Source organism: Pygoscelis adeliae, unplaced genomic scaffold (genome assembly GCF_000699105.1).
Source record: "Pygoscelis adeliae isolate BGI_AS28 unplaced genomic scaffold, ASM69910v1 Scaffold98, whole genome shotgun sequence".
NCBI lineage: Eukaryota > Metazoa > Chordata > Aves > Sphenisciformes > Spheniscidae > Pygoscelis > Pygoscelis adeliae.
The window spans coordinates 7,322,787-7,345,423 of record NW_008825547.1 but is presented as its reverse complement, the minus strand read 5'-3'; the positions used below and the strand labels follow the sequence as shown (position 1 = coordinate 7,345,423).

General features: G+C 39.8%; 1 protein-coding gene across 1 annotated transcript in view; it reads right to left on the bottom strand.

The window, feature by feature from the left end:
- The window catches only part of NKAIN3 (Na+/K+ transporting ATPase interacting 3), a 196,749-nt gene that overhangs the window by 72,951 nt on the left and 101,161 nt on the right, over positions 1 to 22,637 (bottom strand). Inside the window, exon 3 of the mRNA XM_009332092.1 lies at positions 17,318 to 17,515. Within this exon, the coding sequence (XP_009330367.1) occupies positions 17,318 to 17,503 (186 nt within the window). The 5' untranslated portion in view covers positions 17,504 to 17,515. The remainder of the gene's footprint in view (positions 1 to 17,317; positions 17,516 to 22,637) is intronic.

Below are 22,637 nucleotides of genomic sequence, written 5' to 3'. Positions count from 1 at the left end.
TAATCTGTGGAGCAGGTGTTGGTGTTGAAGCAGGGGCAGCAAGAGGAATGTAATTGTTTCTGATACACGTGGCAGTCATTGTCACTCAGCCTGCAATGCAGGTGTCGACAAAAGCAAGGTCAGATTCCCAGTCACAGGACATCTTTGCCTGTTCTGGTCCCTAGGTCTGAAAAATGGGCCTGAGAGCAGGCGGTCTGTCCCCAGTTTCCTTATCACCCGACGGCAGGCTCCATGGGCCAGTATGGTGCCTGGGGTGGCTTGCCCAAAGGAGGAGAGAAATGGCTGCAATTGTAAATTTCCTTCATTCATTTTCCCAGGTGACAGGGAGCAGAGAAGTCTGGTGCCTCTTCATCTGCCAGCTCTCTCCATTCCCTCCTTGAACTCTTTGAATCTCTGTTCAGGCTCTAAAAGAGACCCCAAAAGATACAGTCCCCACATTGACATCTACCGCTGAAAGACTTCCCCCCCACAAAAAAAAAGAGGGCTAGAATATTAATATGAAAGCAAAACAGTTGGTTTGGAAGGGTTTATAGATCAAGTGTTTTTCAATGTCATTTCTGTTCAAAGCATTTCAAACACAAAAATAAATGCAAGTTAGGAGAGCTTTAAGTGAATAAAGCCTTTTTCTAGATGACATTATTCCCTCAGATGGCTTGATATGCAGTGGCTGGTAGTTAGACATAAATATATCATGGTGATACTCCTTTGGTCTTTCACGAAATCAGGCGTCCTATATAGCAAATGTGTGGATACATTCACCTTCTCACCAGAGGGAATACACCTTCCACCCCCTCTGTAAAACCCTACAGAGAAATGAGTGTCTAGAAACATGCTATTTATTGTAATGAGTGCCCTAGGTTCAATAATGCTGCTAGGAAATATGTGAAAGTCCCAGAAACTGCAAGGTCTAGGCAATCTTCTCCTTATTCATTGTTTCCTATATAAGTACTTTATCAATGAGCACCTAGGGGCTTATTTTTCACTTGCATCAGCTTTACAACTGTATATTTCCATTTATTTCACCAGAATTATTTCTGGTGAAAATGGTGGTGTATTTTAGTGGTGTTAGTTTACAATATTTTAATAAAAATGAATGACTCCCCTATGAAAAAGAAAGATCCCTAATCAGCTATTTTCAAGCTGCACCTCTAGAGTCAAACTAATAGACCAAAGGAGAAAACACCAGTAGCTATAAAATATTCTTAGCCTGGAGGTATGAGAATCTGCCAATGTAGCATTATGAAAAAACAAGCTCCTGGGAGATTTCAATGTTATTTATGCTTTTTGGCTACAGACCTCCCATGGAGTCCCATCTCCATCGTCTGGGGACAAGATCCACAAATCAGTAAAGTAAGAAGAATTTCCAAAAGGCTTAAAACTGAAAGCAAACACCCGACTCTTTCAGCCACTCTATTATGAGAGTAAATTGGACACCCCCCCATGTTTGGTATAGGAGCTGAAGAATGCATTTGTATGAAATAATAAACTGACATGGTACCAAGCAGTCACGTTCCTGTGAAATTGAGTATATTTCCTCAGGAATTCCTGACGGTGAAGTATGAATTCTCGTTAATGTGGGGCTGTGTGTATCTCATAACTGGCCAACGCAGCCTCCCTGTACCAGCGAAAACTGGACAGGCAGTGTGGAAAACAGGAGAATGGGGAAAAAAAAAAGACCAAAATACCAATACTAAACCCTGAACAATTTTTGTAACTGCGTCAGGCACAAACACCATGGAAATGTCCCGTTCACAGTGGTGAATCATGGAAAACCTGAGCAATGAAATTCCACAGCACTCTTGTTTCCATGAGCTACACAACAGGAGTACCTAAAATGGGCCAAGGCACAATCCTGGCCTCCCCAGGGTAAGTGGTGTGGCTGGCACGGCTCACACCTCGGCACCTATGTCCTCCCCATCTCTCCCCCTGTACGATCCAAAACAGGGTGGGTTTGTCTGCCCTGGCTCCTGGGCACAGTCCCTGACCCGCGCTGTACCCAGCATAGGTGGCCAACATGGCCACCAAAACCACGATACTAACATTCACACACGATGGGTAATGGAGGATGATGCTCAAACTTGTTTTCTGGCCCTTGTTGGGTTCATTGGTCTAGACAGGGCTATTGAAATTCTGCAATGCACAGTGAGTGTGTTGGAAACGTGAGGATGTCCTGCCTACGAGCAATACAGAAAGCAGAGCATTGGAGGGGAATGGTGAACTGCTCTTTTTATGCCTTTCATACCCCACTTTAGCTGACTGTGGAAAAATGAGCACATTAAAATATCCCAAAGTCTTTTGTGCTTTTTCCTTGGAGTCTAATTACTTGGATCATACTGTAGTTAGGTAAGATTGCTAGGGAAAGTTATATTATTACTATTATTACATATATATCATATGATAATATTAAGATAATTACACAGTATACTGTATCAATATGATTTTATAATAGTATTCTAGCTCATATTAGAAAAATTTCCGTGGTTAGAAAAAGCAAACAAACTCTCTGGTACAACAGCCCTGATTAAGGTTCCATCTTTACATCGTTTATGTAGGGTTTGCACAAGAAAATCAAAAAGTTAAAGCCAAAAAGAATCTTGTAATAGGAAAATTTCTCAAGACAGTCACTAAATTTGATAATATTTTTACATCTACTAAGCTTTCCAGTTGGAAGGGCCTGTCCCAGATTGTATATTGATAAATGATTGTATTGTATCACTTGTTAAAGCTTGGTGGCATGAGGAAGATATGATCCACGTTACCAGTGAACAACACAATGGCACGGATAACAAGACTTTCATTACTGAAGACTGAAATGTGTTTAAATGAGGCTACGGTTTGGGTCCACAAATGAATCAGACATGGCTTCCAGCGCTCTCTAAGAATAACAAATGGAGCACTGAGATTTTTCTTTTTCTTTTGTAGTTTGGTTTTGGTCAAGAATCACTTTGATGGTTCATTTTCTGCTCACATGGACACTAAACTCACTGCCTTCCAGAATATAGGGAAAGCTTCAAATGTCTGCTGAATTTGGCTCATACCCATGCCTATGTAGTTTATGCAGATAAATCTTTTAGTTTCAGTTGTAGTAGATTTGGATAAAAGCAATAGAACAATTTAATCTATCATACTGTAAGAACTGTTGTTCTTACAAGCTTTCAAGTAAATAGAGTACTAAAGAAAAAAATTCTGTGCTAGTTTCAGCAAAAAAAAAAAAAAAAATTAAAACCACAAAAATCTGGAGAAAGCCAAAAACTTAAAACCTTCAAATATTATTTAAAATCTCCCCTTCCCACAAAAAAAAGTGCAAATACTACTAACAAACATTCATAAAGTTGTCCCCGGACAATTAATATTGATCCTGGGTTGCTATTCTACATGAGAACTGTTGCTGTGTCTTGGGCTGATAGACACAAGGTTAGGGGGCTGGTTTCAAAATCGTTCTTAGGTCTTGTGGATGTAAGGAACTGAGCATTAAACAGTGCCTGTAAATGTTGCCATCTGGATAGAAAAGGTATTTTTGAACTTAAGAAGGGGTAAGATGTTAACAAAATCTTTGCTCATTATTGTAATATTTAAGCGTGAACTGGGGTTTTGCGTCATATTAAAATTGGCTTATTTTTCACTGTATCTCTTTGTATATATCTTTTTTAGTACTGAGTTAGCAATACAAACTGTCAAAACATTTGATACATAAGATATCAAGGAAGAATTTGAATTAAAAAAAGAAAAATCCTTTATATCTTTCCCTCAGGTTTGACGGGGAGAGAGTGATGAGGTGAGCCTTAATGCAGTGGGCCAGGCTGCCCTCACTGAACGCACGAACGCGTGGCATGCGATGTGCCCGTGGCAAGTGCCACGACAGTGCCAGCTCCCTGCCCCACTGTCTGTCTAGGCTAGAGAGGCCCTGTGGAGGGGCGGGTGAATGACGACGGGACATGACACATCCATAGTCCCAGATGTTGGTCTGCATTTTGGGTGGGAAGGGGATCTTTAGAGGGTGTTTAGGGGGGAGCTGAAGTAAATTACTTTAGTAAACCTGTGTGTTTTCTTTTTCTTTTTTCTTTTTTTGAAAGTTTAAGGAATAGCATTAAAGTTGCTTTCTAAAGAAAGTTTGGTGAAATGGTCTGGGGTAGCTGTTATTGCTAATAAAATCTAAGCTAGATTCTTTTCAGACAAAATAAGATAAACACACGCAAAAGAAGGTAGAAAGGAAGAGCAGAGCCAGAAAATATAGCTCCTCTTTCTAGCACAGCCTCTTATGTGTGAGGTCAGTGGTGGGAAACCCCAGTATGGCATGGCTTCCCATAACTCACTCCCACCCCTGGTCATTTGTACTCATAACAAAATATTTAGAAAATTGATTTCAGCTGCTTAAAGCAATGACAGAGTCATGGCAGTGAAGGAACAGATGCCCTTCTTTATAGTTAAGCCAGACCTCACTGCACACGTGGTAGAGAAAATAAGGAAATAAAGTGGAGAAGTAAAAGAAATGCAAAGCTGGTTCAGGGACAGCACCTTCAGGTGGTGTTACTGGTGAAACCATGGCCCCAGGAAGACGAAAGGGAGTAGAAACAATAATGAAACACTTGGGTCTTTCCAGTTCACTCCTGCTTGCCTGAGTAAAAAATTAGTATCCAGGGAGGGTGAACTTTGTAATCCCTGGCCGTTAGTGATGAGAGCTACCAGGAAGATCAAATTTGTAAGAAAAGCCTACAGGTGATGGAAAGGGTATTTCAAATACTCACTATGCAGGATTTCACTCTTGAAAACTTTTTCTGGAAATCAGTGTTTTACTTGAATAAACACTCAAGCTACCTGTTATAAGTGATCAGAATGTAGCTTTAGTTTTCTATGTTGATCTTTATATTTTAACTATTTATTTGAGTCTCTATACATGTACCTGTGTGAATATATCAGGTGCATTACAAGTTAATAAACAAGATAAAAATAAATTAAACTACTCACGAATAAAAATGGAAATGATCATGTTCTTTTAAGAGGCTGTTTAATTATCTACCACTTTTTACTGTCATTCACAATGATTATCAATTAATCTACATAGCAGGAATTTACATAGGAGGTAATGGAAAATTAAGCTAGAAAAGTTCCACATCACTAGAAATGATTTCTTGAAAGATCTTTACTTATATCACAGATGCAGACAGAGATCTAGCAGATGTCTTTCACAACACCTGATTTATTTGATTATCATTTTGATTCAGATTAACATCAGAATTAAGGAGCAACACCATTATTCAACATTTTTGTCCTTCTGTGTGGGCAATTGTTTCAACTGAAGCCTTCTACATAATATACAAGGGTGAGAAGAAATGAAATTTGCTTTTCAGTCTTCTACTTTAAGGTGATATTCTGTTCTCTCAGAATAGTTACCAGACTAAAACTTACAAGCTGAAAGTAATTCACATCAGTCTCCCTTTCAAGACCACTAGCAATCTTACCTGTTCAAACAATAATCAAACCACAGCAAAGAAATGCCTCAAGCATCCATTTCACTCAATCTCTGTCTATTCTGAACCTTCAGAGAACATAAAAATCCTTATATATACTTACTCCTAGCCACAACCTCAACCACCGCCCTTCTCACCTGTGCTTGTCGGTTTTCTTTCCATGACATGAGACTCATTTCTTTTGTTCTATAAAAGTGTATTAAAGTACTTACTCCCTTAGGCAAGCCTGACAACCACTGGAAAACCAAATCCAAACTAAAAAAAAGGCAAATTCTTCAGGCAACTCTATGTAAATTACTACTGTGATATTGTAAAGCATCACTTCTTAGGTACTTATCAGTATGCATCTTGACTGTACTCACGTATAAACTTTTTATTAGTCTCTCTTGTTATATTGCAGTGTCACCCAAACTCTGCTCTCCGCTACCTGCATGAATGAGTCTCGTCGGCTATAATCCCCCCTCTCCTTCCTCCTCCACGCAGCTACGCACAAGCCTAACCTGTGAATCAAGAGTGTTGTGGCAGCCATCTCCTCTGGCAGGTACTGAAGTAGCAGAAGAACCACTCTGGCATTACTACTGCGGCTCGGTGCCTTTCCCCACATGCTGTGTCAGAGGATTTTGCATGAACTGGGGTGTTTCCATGCCCAACACCTTCCACAGGAGAGTCAATAGGAGCTAAGCAGATATGTGTAACAGGGGATGGAATGGCCCCGTAACGAGTCTGCCGTGCCCCATTTCCAAACCTGTCACCTATGCGGGTGCCAGGGAAGGACACCCTGTGCTGGCCCTCACACCTGTTGGTGGGAGTATCTGCTCTGCTTTGCAAGAAACATAAAGGAAACAGTTAAAAGAAGTTTTTCAACAGTTTCCACAATACTAGATAGTGAACAAAGAACAGTCAAAACATACGCAGATATATTACAGCATTTGAGCCAGAAGCGTTAACCATAAAAGCTTATGAGGGCAGAATTTAGAGAACACAAGCCTTTTAAAACTTACTCTGGATTGCAATCTTCCTAAATCAAAATATATTTTCCCAGAAAACCTTGACTGTCTTTCTGTGAATTGTTCTGAGAGGAGCACATATGCACATTGACTTTCTTCCTCGGTGAAAACCAAATCATTCCCTCAAAGCCTGAGGAGTATGAGCCATTTCACTGCTTGTTTAGTGAAATCCCTGCTCTGCCTTCTCATATTTCCCTAGGACAAAACAGAGAGAGTTGCAAATCATCGGGGACCGCAGTTGAGAGAAAAGAATAATTCTTTCTGCAGTCAGGTCACATTCAGGCAACAAATTTTAATGGAAGAGGAATTCAGTACATGATGAAAAGAAAAATGTCCTGTCAGTGGAAACTCACACAGAGATGGGTTTCAATCAGTGCATATTTTCCTGCATATAAGAAAGGCTGGTTACATGGCTACCAACTACGATATGCAGAAGGAATCAACCTGATGAGTATGAGTGAGCACAGATCTATTGCTGTTAGGATGAGCGAGACTGTAGCGTGAGGCTTGCCTCTGCTTTGCCAGCATCCTTTACACTAAATATGCGGACACAGGCTAAGGAATCAGACCCTCTTAGTAAAATACCTTTTCATTATTTAAAAGCATGTCTGCGTGTAAAAATCAATTAGAATTGCATTTGCTGGAAATAAAAAAAAAACAACAAAGTCAAGCCTATTCAGCCAGAGCTGTCAATCACCATGTGAACACAGCTTAGAGCCGGAGTTCATTTCCTTGGTTGGTGTATCAACGTTGCAACCGGAGCAGACCTGATGCAGCACACTGCTGGAGATGGAGCAGAGCTGTTTGTATTGAATTGCAGCTTGGCAGAAAGGTATGAATTTGATTCCACCTTCCGAGGAACCTTTCATGCACTGATTGCCACAGAGGTTGCTGAAAGCTCAGGAGAGTCCTGAGAGGCATGAAGACAAATGTCCTTGGGAGTACTGTGCTCAGGCTTAAACAGGAATTTCCAGGATCTTTGGTGTCCCAGTAGCCCATCAAACAGTTCATGGGTTCAGACAATATAGTCAATAAATATCCCTAAAGTACAAAGGAAATACTGCTTCATTTTTTCTAAATGAAAAATGTTCGATTTCCTCATTCTCTCAAAAAACGTTTAAATTGCTAATCTTTTTTCCAGTGCAGAACAGCACTTCCTTTTATAATTTCCAAATTCCTAGTGTGACATAAATTCAGCATTCTGCTCAGCTCTAAGGATAGCATACAGGATTACAAGTTTGCCAAGGCACTTTAATATGTCTTTACCTCTTCCACTGCCTCTCCTGCTTATTTGCAGAGATGCTGCCTTGTACTGGAATCAGCGACCACAAGTTTACTGTGCACGGGGCCGCTGCAGTTCCCTGTTCAGTAGCAGTTCAGGTTAACTTGACAATACTGGAAATGGATCTGAATGAAAGTATCTAACTGAGAATTACAGTAACGAAGTTGCAGACATATAGTCTATTTCACTGCTTCTGCCATGGGGGAGGTAATTTTGGGCAAAAGTTGAAGGGGAAAAAAATTTATATTTTCCAAATATTCCATTTATCTCCAGTGTTTCTGCATCATTTTTATTGAAATATTAATGAACTCCAAAAAATTAAAATAAGCAATCAACTTTTATTTTTACTCTAAATATTTTTCATGTTAATAAAAATATTTCATAATACCTGCACACAATTTCATTGAATTTTTTGTACAATATTGAAAAAATGCCATAGTAATTTTCATGTAAAATGGAAAATAAATCTATATCAAGTACTGCAGAATGTCTAGAGCAATTTAGTTCTCACATCGATTAGTTGATAAGGTGAAGGCACTACTGTATAGCTAGTGCTTAAATTGCTGTCCCCTAGCCCCTTACCTTTAGCCAGCTCTGCTGCAGAAGTTGCCTAACTCTTTTTCACAAATCCGTATCATAACAGTTAATGAATAAATGACTATAATACCAGTGGTTTCAGTTCCTTTTAAATGAGCTGCCTGAAAAACCAGATGTCCCCGGAAAGGACAACTGAGATGGAAAAAACACAGATTTTTCTTGATTCTGTCTCATGTAGTTGCTTTATTGACTCAGACTGGTAATTAGACAAATAGACTCGTGTATTTTACTAGCTATGTACTACCATGAATAATGAGGTCTAACTAAATCTAACGAGAAAGGGCAAGGCCATTTCTAGAATGTAGGTGCAGATACAGTCTCTCACTAATTTTGTTTCTCTTGGTTATATTTTTTTTAAAACTGAAGGCTTGATATTGGCAAAGGTGAAATGGGCTGTATGCATCCCTGATCCAATACTATAAACACTGGAGGAATTGCACAAGGCACAGATTATGATAAAAATACAATGAGACAACTACTACAAAGCATTGGGAGTAACATCAAAAGCCATAGGTTTGCACAAGCTTCTGTAGCCTCTCTGCAGTCTGTTCCAGAGACCAACAACTCCTCTGTAACGTTGCTCAGGCTGAAAAAGTTCTTCTGATTTTCAATGATCTGGTGATCACTCTAAACTTACTAATGAAACTGTGAGAAGCCAACAGCCCACCTTAACTGACTACTCACATACCTAAGGGACAAGTGTTCCTGGCTATTATTGTTGTTGTTTGATGAAGATGATGATGATGATGATGATGAAGAATAGGCATATCTTTCACACCCTATTTTGGAGAAATGTTGAAGTTCAGCTCTGCAGACAATGCAAAGTTAATTTTCCATGCCGCTTGTGCAATTGTTTATTATGGAAAAGAAGACACGTTAACTGTTTCCTAAACAAAAAAGGTGAAAAAAAAGCAAGCAAAAATTCAAGAAAAGATGTAATACCTTCAGGACAACTGTATTTTACTCATGTACCATTCCTGTAGCCCTTAACACTGAATTACCTCATCTTTTCTATCACATGCTGATGTTGACTGGCTTTCTTAATCAACCACACGTCACTCGAGGAAATGGAAAGAGAGCAAGGAACCTGGCTGAGCACTGGTGTCAGCCCCGACAGGGATTTTCTCTGGAGAGCAACATACACGATGTGCTTCCTAGCATCCTTTTCTGTCCAATTATAAAAGTAACAGGCCATAACTAATAGGAAAAAAGGGGCTGCTGCAATGCCCTGGAGGAACCACATTATATATTGATATCATTAGCCCTTTTGTTACCTTTAAATGAATACGAACCAAACTGCAGCTCTGGCTGCCTGAAGGGAGGGGCAAAAGCTGCTTTGCAACCTCTTTTGGAGCAGCTCCTGGGGCTTTTCAAATGGCATAGAGAAGGCAATCTTAACATCGGGGATAGAAGAATAGCCATCCAAATTAACCCAAAAAGGATTCAAACTTATGGCTCAGTAGTAAAAGCTTGGTCAATGATCTCAACTTCATTAAGCCACGCCAGCACTGCCCCTGATTTTAGTCTCTCTATAGCTCAATAGTCACAATGTTTCCCTTGATTAATTATTTACATGAGACTCATAACCTCCATTTTAATGTCTGTTGTGCTAAATATGGTTTTTAATTAAATTCTATTTTTCTCTGATGAAAAAAAGCATTTAAGTATACCAAATGTCATAATTCATTTTCATATTAAATAATCAACATTTGGCAGATTCTTTGAAGACAGCAGGGCAGAAATAATTCACAAAGTGAGGCAATTGCATGGGGTCAGTATGAGGCACTGACTGGTGACAGATATTCAGAAACATAATCAGATCACATTGTTTATCATTTCCTTATGGAAGTGATGCTGCATGTTCTGGGGAGAACACCACACATTTAGGACATCAGAGGATTGTGAGGAAAAAGTAAGAGGAATTAATTCCTCAAAAACAAGAAGAAGCAATGATCTTTATGACAGGGATGACTGTATTATTATGAATCATCATAGTAATAATGAAAATTGAAAATACTTGAAATCATCCTACCTGGTTAATTAAAACAGGAGAACCTGCAACTGTAAGGATGACAAGTCTGAGAACATTAACAATTAGATTTTTAAAAGTGTTCAGCATCAATTTACATCAATAATTATGAATCTTTTGGACAGGTAAGTACTATTTTTACAGAAAATGAAGTAAGAGCTAGAAATATAATTAATTTCTTTTTTAGCATAACATACCTCATGAAGTTCAACAAGGGGAAGTGCAAAGTCCTGCATCTGGGGAAGAACAACCCCATGCACTGAAATATGCTAGGGGTCACTCAGTTGGAAAGCAACTTTGCAGAAAAAGACTTGGGGGTCATGGTGGACATCAGGTTGAACATGAATCGGCAATGTGCTCTTGCCACAAAGCAGGTGCATGGTATCCTGGGCTGCATGAGGCAAAGTATTGCCAGCAGATCAAGGGAGGTGATCCTGCCCCTCTACTCAGCACTGGTAAGGCCACAAATGGAGTGCTGGGTCCAGTTTTGGGCTCCCCAGTACAAGAAATACGTGGACATACTGGAGGGAGTCCAAAGAAGGGCCACAAAGATGATGAAGGGACTGGAGCATCTCTCTCCTATGAGGAAAGGCTGAGAGAGCTGGGACTGTCCAGCCTAGAAAAGAGGATGCTCGGGGGCATCTTATTAATTAACATATATAAACACCTGAAGGGAGGTTGCAAATAGGATGGAGCCAGGCTCTTTTCAGTGGCGCCCAGTGACAGGACCAGAGGCAATGGGCACAAACTGAAACACAGGAGGTTCCCTCTGACCATCAGAAAACACTTTTTCACTGTGAGGGTTATCAAGCCCTGGCACAGGTTGCCCAGAAAGGTTGTGGAGTCTCCCTCCTTGGAGATATTCAAAAGCTGTTCGGATACAGTCCTGGGCCGCCTGCTCTAGGTAGCCCTGTTGAGTGGGGGTCAGATGACCTCCAGAGGTCCCTTCCAACCTCAATCATTCTGTGTGATTCTGTGATACAGAAGTTGCAGTTTTTCTACCAGTGGTAGACATGTCGCCAAACATTCAGACACTATATTGAAAGCTGTTTTAGAAGCCTGTTGCCTCTTGGGGGAAAGTGTACAACATTTATAAATCCCGGAATTGAAAGGTGCACGGGGAAGACATTCTCTCAGGGCATATACGTTAGCAGATATGTTTTATATGCTCTTGTTGTCTAACCCAGATCCTGGAAGACGGTGACCAGTTATGTGTGGTTTTGTCATCTCTTGCATGCAGAATCATAGTTAGATATACCCAGATATGAAGTTGTCCTCCTCCAACTACTATACAGCGATGCAAGCTGCCTCTGCACTGTCACACTGCTATATCCGTACCAGATGCATTCCTGTACCAGAGCGAACGCATGCTCCAGACCAAGGCAACCGATACTGAATGAAGACCAACTTCTTTATCTTCGAACTCTTTCATGGTTTTGGCCCCAACGGTCTCTACAGCACCAGAGAAAGAGTTTCAGACTAAAACCATGGTCAGCAGCTCCACTACTTTTGATAGCATCTTCACTCCACCATTTATGCAAAAGGCAGACCTTTCCTGAGGGCCAGAATGAGGCCGAATATAAATGAAATCAATTCCCACAATAAATAAAGAACATCTCAATCCTTGCAGATTTGTACCCCAAGTTCAAGGTGTTTTCAGCTTTGTTTTCTGTCTGCACATCAAGAGGGCACACATCCAAGAGTGAAAGAACGTTCAGAAACAGCACAGAAACTCAATCCTTATCCAGACAAAGTCTCAGCTCCACACCCCATTCTTCATCTGGAGAGAAGGTGGCAGAACAATGGACACAAGACAGATGTAAGTTGCTTAATGCAGGGCTGGAGGTGCTCACACATTCACTCATTAGGATGGTAGAAGAGCTTAATGGGACAGAATGCCCCTGAATGGAAACCCAACACCATCTCTATAAATGTCTAAATGTCATAAATGTTGCTGTAACCACTAGATGTCACGTGAAAACATACCTTTCTCTACCATGTCAAAAAGGTAGGGGATAAGTTTCTCTGGCAGAGATTTAAAAGACAAAATGTTCTTCTACACCCCTCTAGGTAAATAGACCACCTAACTACTTCCTGTGAGCTCCTGCCTCGGTCCACTCTGAGGAACAAATTGCGGCTGGACGTTTGCCTGCTACGGCTCCATCAATAGGAGGGAATTCCCGCATGCCTGGGAGCGTTCCTGGTACTGGCACGCCATCACCCACGCCACTACACGGCCGTGAGGTTGGCCTGCTCCAGCCACCAGTCTCCCCAAACAGTTCCCAGGCATAGTTTTGGTCAGAACAGTCCAGGGATTTTTCCCGCTGGATGGCTTGAACACCCTAGCCTGTTTGGAGGCTGAGACCATCAGCAGAGATGTGAGCTGTTCTCAGCCAGCTGGCCTCAGTACCCAGTTCCCTTGGCACGCTGAATTTATGTGTATAGATGTAGTCTGTCCATCTTGCAGGAGAATCGTTCAGATTCACAGTGACCACAGTATCCAACTCCCAGTTTGGCTGCCAGGAGTGCTTTTTCTTATTCTTGTGATATTACAACTTCATTATATTCTGTGGAAAGTAATATATTTTTCTGGCTACGTTTTGTGCTTGGTAGTGTTACTGATAAGTAATTCCCCATTGATTAGTGCCTGACTTTACCTTAGGCAGGTATGTTCACTGCTTTTAACTTCACTATGGAAAATTCAATACTCTTAATCTCTCTGTATTGCATCTTTGCCTGGCTTTACACTGTAGTGAAAACCAGGTGACTCTCCAGGAGTGCTTTTTCTGTGAGTGTTCCTCATCTGTAGGTTAAGCAGTTCCCCAGAGGTTATACTAATTGACACTTATGATAGGCAACAGATGGACCTCTGCTAAGTAAACCAGTGCTCTTCAAAATATCCTGCATTAAGTCAGCATCAGCATGCCAGACAGTTTGCGTGGTTTTAGGTTTAGGGTTTTTTTTTCTTTCTTTCTTCCCCTCCCCCTTCAGAATTCTAGATTTCAGGTATGGCTCTTCTATACAGTGAAGAGTAATGTGATGAGACCCAGACGGAAAGTTAACCTCACCTTGTGCAACGCAGTGTTGTGAGAAGGTAGTAGCTCCCGTCCCCAGAAGCAGTCTAATTGTGTCAGCTTGTCACTCTGCCAAAATTAATCCAGTTTGCTTTTTCAGCACTGATGAAGTTATACGGCTGCTAATTCCAGAGCTACCCTGGTGAACCCTAGCTTGGGGGGGGTGTCTCTGCTTCACAGTGTAGCTGTGGACAAGCTTACTATTATATTAGGCTCAGGGTCTAATACAAAACTGTCTGCAATCACTTGGAGAACTTTTTAAATTTCAGGCTATTAAACCTGGTGTCTACCTGGCATTTAACATTCTCAGTGTGCATTATCTATTTTCAAATAACAAAAAAGACTGTATGGAGGGCCTTTCTCAAAGTTGCTAAGCTGTCACCATTTTGACTGTAATATCCATTTGTTCTCCAAAAATTCAGGTTTCACTAAAGATGATCTGCCTTGCATTTTAAAATTAAAGGTGTTGTGTGGAAGGATTTATTAATCAAAATAATATGTACTGTGCCCTACATGTCAAATAAATGTAGATTTTAAACACAAAATTTAAATATATTTCTTCTTTACTATTAATTGCATCCCATTCTCTCATATTTCTCTTGCTTTTCCCCCATTTTAAAGAAATGCTTAACACCTTCAACTCCCAATCATTTCAACCATCACCCAGAATCAGGATGAGATACAAAGTTACTGTTTCACCAATAAAAGATACTTTTTTTTAGAAGCAACTATAAAGCAAATACAAAAAGAGCCTTACTGTGTTAGAATTAAATAAATGACTGTTGAGCCTACTCCCTGAAGCAGGGTCTAATGTAGTCACAGCTGCAGAATTCTGTGCATATAAAATTTTTTATATCAGTTAAAAAAAAAAGATTTCAATAAAAAGTCACCTTTCAAAAATGGAGAACTGCTGCTAGTGAGTTATATATCTCGACAGGTATCCAATATTTACCCCTGGAGGGATTTCTTCTTACAGAGGCTCTAACTCCCTAGCAAATGGAAGTGCTCACCTTCCCAGTCATTTGGACAAGGGTTAGCATGATAAAATGATTTGTTATGCCAATAAAGTTATTGTTACACTGTAAAATGGTTTGTTATGCTACTACTGCTACATAAAAATGTTATGAAAATTAAGTAGGTTCTAAGGTCCAAAAAGGAATAGGCTACTTTTAGGACTGACTAGCCACCAGGAAAAGAAAAAAAGAAGGATCTTCTGATTTACAGTTCTTCAGTACTGTAAAAAGACAACCTAAATGACCTTTTAATTAACAACTGAAATTGGTACCCCAATTAAAAAGCAGTTATGCATCTGAAATGAATGGGAACTTCCTCAGGTCAACGGTACTCAGAAAATGGGAGGAAACTGCAACAAGTCTGATAATCTAGGTGGTGACTTCTGTCTGTGTGACAGTAAGTTAAACAAGCCTAAATTACAATTCAGAATGGAAACTGAAGTACAGACTCACGGTATGCTAATCGTAACGCGTCACAGATGGGATAGCAGGATAATAAGACTGGAGGAAAACCTTACTTTGCGTATGGGATTTTAATTTTAACATTGTGTGTATCAGTCAAAAGCAGTATCTGAAAACGGTAACTATTTAATTCACAGTCAAGCCTTGTAAGTTCCGGGTACATTTTGAACTTGCAATGAATTGTATCCAGAATTTATTTTTGATTGTTCCAGGCAATCAGTCACTCCACAAGAAAGGGAAGGCCTGTTACATCTTATGCTTTATAGTTATTACATAATTTTTATACTTTTCCATTTTCATATTTCTTTTAGTTTTTATATATAAAATGTTTTTATTCTATTATTCTAATAGCAATATTTGTGTTCCTGTCATTTGGTAAATTTTGACCAGAACTGTACTGCACTGATAAGTGCAGAAGAAAGTTCCCCATTTCAACAACCAGCTGTATTTCCACTGAACTCTAAATTTGTTTCTAATCACAAAAATTCTAGAAAAAAAATTTCTAACACAATACATTTTTTCTTATAGAAGTGAGGAAGTGTTGGAAATATTTATGGTTTTCTCCTTTTAGACCAACCACACTTCAGTTTCCCTTGTACAGGCTCACTGAAGCAGAGTGAACAACACTACATTGCGAGGGGAATTTGCTGCAAATGAAGAGCTCATGGGAGAAGCAACCTGCTTTGAGTATCAGGCCCCCCCAAGAGTAAGGAAGGTGCATTCAGTTAAGCTTTGCAGATGTAGCGTGCAAAATTCTTCTGCAAGGCCTGCTTTCACAGTAACGTTATAATGTATGTTGACATACACAGGGCTGGGCCTCAAGGAAGTGATTTTGTCTTCACTGGAAAAGATCCTGACTCAAAGTCTTTGCTGCCTGACTGAACAACAGTCAGGAGAAGGCTTGTGTAGGTGCTTGTGATGTCACTGGTGCCCGAGAAGCTGATAAGCCAGGAGCAGACATATGGCTTGTGTAGGTGCATGTGATGTCACTGGTGCACTAACCAAGCGCACTAATTCAGACCTGGATTGTCAAGTGGAAGTTCATTAATCACTGCCGTAAGATACAAGTTCATTAAATTTTGAATAAAAGCAGTGGTAAGGAAAAAGCACTCGACATCTTACAAAAGGCATTTAGTAATGCAGATAAATTATCTTGAACTTTTAGACTACTTCATTCTAGACAGTTGGACAGGATGATAGATGTAACCACATACACTGATTTTTTTCTTTCAAAAGAGAAATGTCCTTATCTTGAAAAGATGTAAAAATTAAAATTTGAAAATAATTTTAAACTAATGAGTGAGATTTATCCTATAGATCCCTTTTACTTTGCTAGTAGCAGTATTTACCGGTCAGTTAGTAAAACAGCTTGAAAGTACTGAATAGACCAGGAATATCCAGCCTTTCTGGTTGCTCAGACCAGGCAGCTCACCTGACTAGCAGGTGTGGACTGCAGACTGCATCTCCTCTCCCACTGTCTGACAAGCACTGGTGGCCATGGTTAGGACCACGAGCCACGAGCAGTTTTGTTCTTAGAATAGGTCCAGACATCAGACCTATGTGCACCCACTTGGGGTGGGCCAGTTGCTACATACTATACACAGCTATGCAGAGAAAGAGCTACCACTTCTAGCAGATGACATGCAGCTCATGCCAAACAACCTTTTAATCACAAGCAGAAGCAGCCATCAGATTGAGGAAAGACTGTGGCCAAGACTGGGCTGCTGCTCCCAGAGCAACTCATCCAGCCTCAGCGCTTCCCTGCACTGCAGACTTGTTATAACGACTTCTTGTACTTGCAGTTTTTGACTGGTACTGCAGCTACAAAATGTGGATCACAGAGGTAGAGTGTTCTGATAATGCAGAGTCCCAGGAAAGAACAAATAATATGGTTAAATGTAAATGGGTACTTTAATTCCTAATACTTCTCTGACCTTTTTCAAGTGTTACATCCATATCTCACTTTGGGAAGAAACTTAGCCATGTAACATGTAAAATATATTTACATTCAGGGCTGAATAAATACCGTCATTGATTGCGAACTGCGGAAAGGTTTAGGCAAACTAATGTGGACAAGTCTGCTCTCCTTTGCTGTACCTGTCTCGGTGAATGAGAGCCAAGAACTCAGGTTAATTTTCACCTGTCCCAGCAAAGGCCAGAACGGGGGCTACGCCTGTACAGAGCCTTACAAGATATAAGGAAGGAGAAGAGCAGTGCACATTTTAATAACGTGAATATCGTTCTCTAATTCAAAATACAATTAAAAATCTGTGCTGCTATGCATCAGCTACTACACCCCCCTTTCAGGACAGAGACACCCAACAGCAGCAGGCTGCATGTGAAAGGACTGCTGGGATCCGAGTACAAAAGGAAATGGGAACTTACGGAGAGGAGTATTTGGATAGCGCTGTGAATGACCTCTAGGTACTGGAAATCAATTATGCAGCCTGTCACAGAGACGTAGGAGTAATCGTCTAGGATGCCAGGGGCAGAAGGACGCACCACCCTTCGTATGCAGCCGGGCCCGTGTTCCCGCCACCAAGAGCGGTGCATTGAGATGTTAAAGGTCATGAGATCGGTTTCCTAGGAGACAGGGAGGGAAAAAGCGTGAAAACCTCTAACTTTGTGTTATTTAAGGTAAAGCAAGGGAAATAAAAGATGCTTTCAATTATTATAAGGAAAATGAGATAAGTAACTTGCCTTCCCGCTCACCCCAGTAATTGTAACTAAAAGTAGGCCATTAAAGGGGAGAGAGGAAATTGCAAACATTTATCGTTTATTTTGTAATTGTGCATAGAAGCTTCTGTCTGGCAGAGGAACCGTTGTACCAGGTACTGTACAAAACACAGTGCATATCTTACATGTCCACGGACTTAGAGCCTGAAAAGCAATTTCATTGTTACTTGATTAGAATGTCACTTAAGAATTAATTTTTTTAACAGGCAACAGAGACAGTTTTACTGTCTAGATCAGATTGTAGACAATTACTAGAGACAATCTAAAACAAACTTCCACCATATTTATTTCAAGTAATAACTGTAAATTATAACTATTATTTCAAGTAGGACCACAGCCGGGCAGACTGTTTCAGCTGCCAAAGATTCAAATGAAAGTTTGTCTCCAGCCAAGCACCCTGCTCTCTTTTCTCCCCTCTGCCCCCCATCCAGATTACCATCATCTCAGTTTAGCTAAGAAACCTGCTTCTGTGAACTAAATCTAGGTTTAAAATACACGCAATAACCTCTATTCACTCAAATTATATTCAGCCTCAACCACAGCTTGTCCAATCAGGCCTTAAACCTACCATAACACGCACTGGCTGCGTTGTAGCCCACACGGTACGTACAATGTCTGTGCATTTTAGTTACCATTATCCCACTTCTACTTGGAGCAGTGAAAGTGGCAAACATACCAACGCACTGAAGATTTTCTAACAGCTTATCTATGAAGTACAATCAGGCAAATTCATCTGAATTAACAACAGGTTTAGGTCTTTAGGTCATGCTCAAGCAAAATACACTGAAGATGAATGGATGCCATTTAAATGCCAAAAACCAACCTCCTCATTGGAGATAAATGTGAGATTAGTTATACCGATACTTTAAATAATTAATTCAGATTTAAGTTTCCATGTTTCCCCATGTCAACTCCAAGGTAGCTGTAAAAAATGTGTGCAAAATTGTCAGCCGTATGCCCACAAAATACCCCCGTTCCCATACATGCCAGTTTGTCAGCGCTGCCGTGACACTGATTCACCCTTTGCATCCCACTCTGAAAATCTGTCCTGTCAGTCTGTCTGTGGCCGTCTACTTTCACCCTGACTAAAGGGGCACTCAGCGCAGATTCCAGTTGCAGAAGGAGTCCTCTTGTTGTTTTCCTTTGTTAACCGCCTTTATTCCGGCCACACCTGAAAATTAATGGGTGAATTACATCCTGCCAGTCTCTGTTACCGCTAGTTCGCAGTAGAAATGCCTTTGTGATTTGCTGCTTTGTTCTCCGTAACTTCTTTACTCTCAAAATGCAGACTTGCTGGAGCATTATTTACAGTTGATAAGGCATTTGTCTTTTGACTTTGCATGTCATTCCTTGACACTGGTTTAGAAAATTTTCAGCTGCGATATGAAAATGAGTTGTGAAATCATAAGCTGACAGATAATTCAGTGTAATGAAAATATAATTATAAATATATAGTCATAGGAAACAGCCGAGGCTTTCTCTGTAGGACAATGCCAGAGATTGCACAGTGTTATCAAGTGCTTTTAATTGTCAACTGTAAGAAATGCCATTTGTCAAGCAGCACACACATATTCACTCTTATCTATTTCAGTAACTCTTTGTTGAGTATGAATATGGATTTGCCATGTGGGTTAGCGTGTATCAAATATTGCAAGGTAACGCTTTCTTATCACAACTGTGGGAACAAATTGTGACGTCCGTGGCGTTGGTGCCACAGCTTTCTTCACTCTTGAGGTTTTTTTTCTCCTTTCTTTTTTTTTGTCTTTAAGTTTTGTTTATTATGCCTTGTTTCAGTGTTTGTGCTTGGCTAGGTCACAGCCAATGGCAACGAAAAATGGTAAATTTGCATAGGGAAACAGCTTGATAAATGTTGCCGACACATTTAAAATGTAAGAATTTGGCATGTGGTCAGTACAAACACCTCTTATACATAAAATCTTTCATTTCTGGAATATTGTTATGTTTCGTTCTTGGGGTGATTAAAAAAAATTGCTTGCCTTGATGGTCATGTTTAGAGATGCTTAACTAGATGGTCATGTCCATATCTCAAGGCTGCTAGTGATGCAGTGAGAGAAGGAAACAGCAATATTACAGTTAAAATTCTTTGACTAAAAACAAAACAGATGTCACCACAGCACTTGCTGCTTTTTTACCAAAAAAATATTATTCAGAAATTATAGATAAAGGCTGGGAGAAGAGCTTTTCATAATTACTTTTCACTATGTATATTACCTCCTGAGTCCTCAAAGCAGGTAAAAGCGGATAATGATGGCCCAGCAAAGATTAGTTTTAGAAATGCAAACAAAACCACCTGGTGCAGTAGCTTGACCTCTAAAATATCACTTCACAAAATGGCAGCTGTAAGCTCTTTGAGCTGATAAATGTTAAGCTGACAATCAATAAAAGAAAGCCTGACAAAAATCAATTCTTTTTTTTTTTTAGCGGCTGAAGCACACTCCTCTCTAACTTCTTGGAGATTCTTAATCCATAAAGTGAGTCAAATATCCCAGGCATTAAAAAATTAACCTGCATCTTTATCGCCATTTACAGAAGTTTAGAAAATTCAAAAACTCTTTGCCTGGGTATACAGGTTTTAAATATCAGTGAACTTCTGAGAGTGTTTCAGTATTTGTGAACTCAGTGCTTGGAAACCCTGTGTATGGTGGAAAAGCTGCTGCCCAAGTGGCTTATTCTTAGTTGTACGTTTAATGAAAGTTCAAAATTCTTTCAGAAAGCACAAGCAGGTACTTGAAGTTTTTCAATAGATCATGTACTGTTTTCGAATGCCACAAGCAATCATTAAGCAAATGCATATAAAATGCTTAGTCTTCAGCAGGTGATGTAATGTAAACTGTTTATTTCTTATAGAAGAATGCTGCTGCTTCATAGCACGTGACTCAGTTTCAGGCTCTGTACAAGAGACATCAAGTAGTCTCTTTGCAATCCATTTAACAATTGAAATTTCAATCATGGATGAAAACCTGCTGTCTTCTGAGCTTCAAATTCATAACATATATCTAGATCTTAATTCCATACATCAGCAGGTGAACTATACTTCCTCAGCTGTTAACCTCTCAGACAGATGCCATAAATGAAGAGTGGGCAGAACACAGATAATAGGACTTCCATGAAAATCATGTGGGACTTATGGAAGTGACACAGGGAAGGGTAATCCTATGTCCTGCTCCTCCCTTTTTCAGTCAGCACTGAAGCAATACTCCAGTCTGTGGGAAGAAGTTTGCTCCTGAGCATAGGATCAGCCCAATAATCACACTTCTACGGATACAGAGTCCCACTTAACTATCTATGGCTTTTTAAGCTTTTAAAGTATGTATAGGATTTCTGTTGGTTGTCAGCCCAAGGATTAATTTTGATCATTATTGGAAATCATTGCTAGGGCAGGTACTTTCTTTTAGGTGAGATGTAATCCCTTTAAGTCTCAACAATACTGTTTTCTAAGTGCTTGGAGATAATGTTTAATTTCATTATATCTGCTTAAATTCTACATTTGGTTTCAAGTGGACATTTTCTATTGGGCAGGGCTTTGAGCAACCTGATCTAGTGAAAGATGTCCCTGCCCATGGCAGGAAGGTTGGTCTTAGATGATCTTTAAAGGTCCCTTCTGACCCAAACCATTCTGTGATTTTATGATTTGATTTTTAGGTTGTGAATCTAGATAAAGTTTAACAAATAATAGCATAACACAGTTTATTTTTAAAACTAAAGAGCAATAATAAGGATGATGTTCCTTTCATTTATTTGTCTATACTTTATGTACAGTGCCTATAACAACAACACAAAAAATTAATGAGAAATTAAGACTAAAATCACCAGATGTGAAGAAAAAAGACACTAAAACTCCAGGAAAAAAAATCCAACACACAAGATTGCCTTGTATAACAAAAAAATACAATGCTGTGACATGATGATTATGCATTGCAGAAATATTTTTTTTCACTGTATGTTTCTGCTTTATGACGTGCTATTTTATATTTCTTTCATTCCTTGTTAGTGTCTGTGAGAAAGACAGTATCTAGTAAGACAGTGTGTTGAGTGGGATGGAGGAGAAGCACTTTTCCTCCATGAGACAGCAGTCAACACTTGAAATTTCACAGAATTGTGCAAGAGCACAAAGGCCTGGCAAAGCATAATGTTAGAGATCTTGACTTTACTGTTGCTTGTGTGGTACCTAGCCCTTCCTAACACTTTTTATGATATTGATACATACTATAATGCTTATTATAAATGAACATTAATTAGGCTGGGGCAATAAGCATTCCCATCCCATTTCCTAAGAGTAATAAGGATGCTCTAGTTCTGACTAGCTACCCAGTTTCTGTCTTTAACAGTGAGGAGACAAAATTTTCAAATAAACACCTGGTCAATAGGTAATAAAAGATAATATGCATAATGCTAGGAAAAAAACAGTACCTTTCCTTGTAATTTACACCCAATTAAGCTTGTAGTTAAGATTCAGTTGGCATGGACAAGGGACACACACATTCCTTAGTATCTAATTTCAAGGAGACATTAATCCTCATTAGATACAAATGATGTGTTCCAGTGTTAATGAAACCCGCTCTAACTGTAGATGTACTTGAAGCATGAGCATCAGCTATTAGCCAAAGACCCCCACTGGCAGCATAACCTTAGTTTTCCACCCTGTTATTTCCTGAAACCACAGGTTCTCATCCCAGCTTGCTCTGCGTATGACCAGTTACGCTCCATCTCCTCTCAGTACTGTTGAACAAATTGGTTTTGAAGGCCTGGGCAGATAATACTGAAGAAGTCCACTGGCAAAATTACCTTGTGCCACTAGCTCCCGCACTGTCTTGATTGGGATGATCATTTTTGAATATTGACTATTGACTCAATTTTTTTTCTGTTTGTTTTTAATTTGAACTCTTGCTTCAGTGTTACACAGATGGCTTTTACCTGCCCCATGAGCTAGAGATCGAAGGTAGCCCAC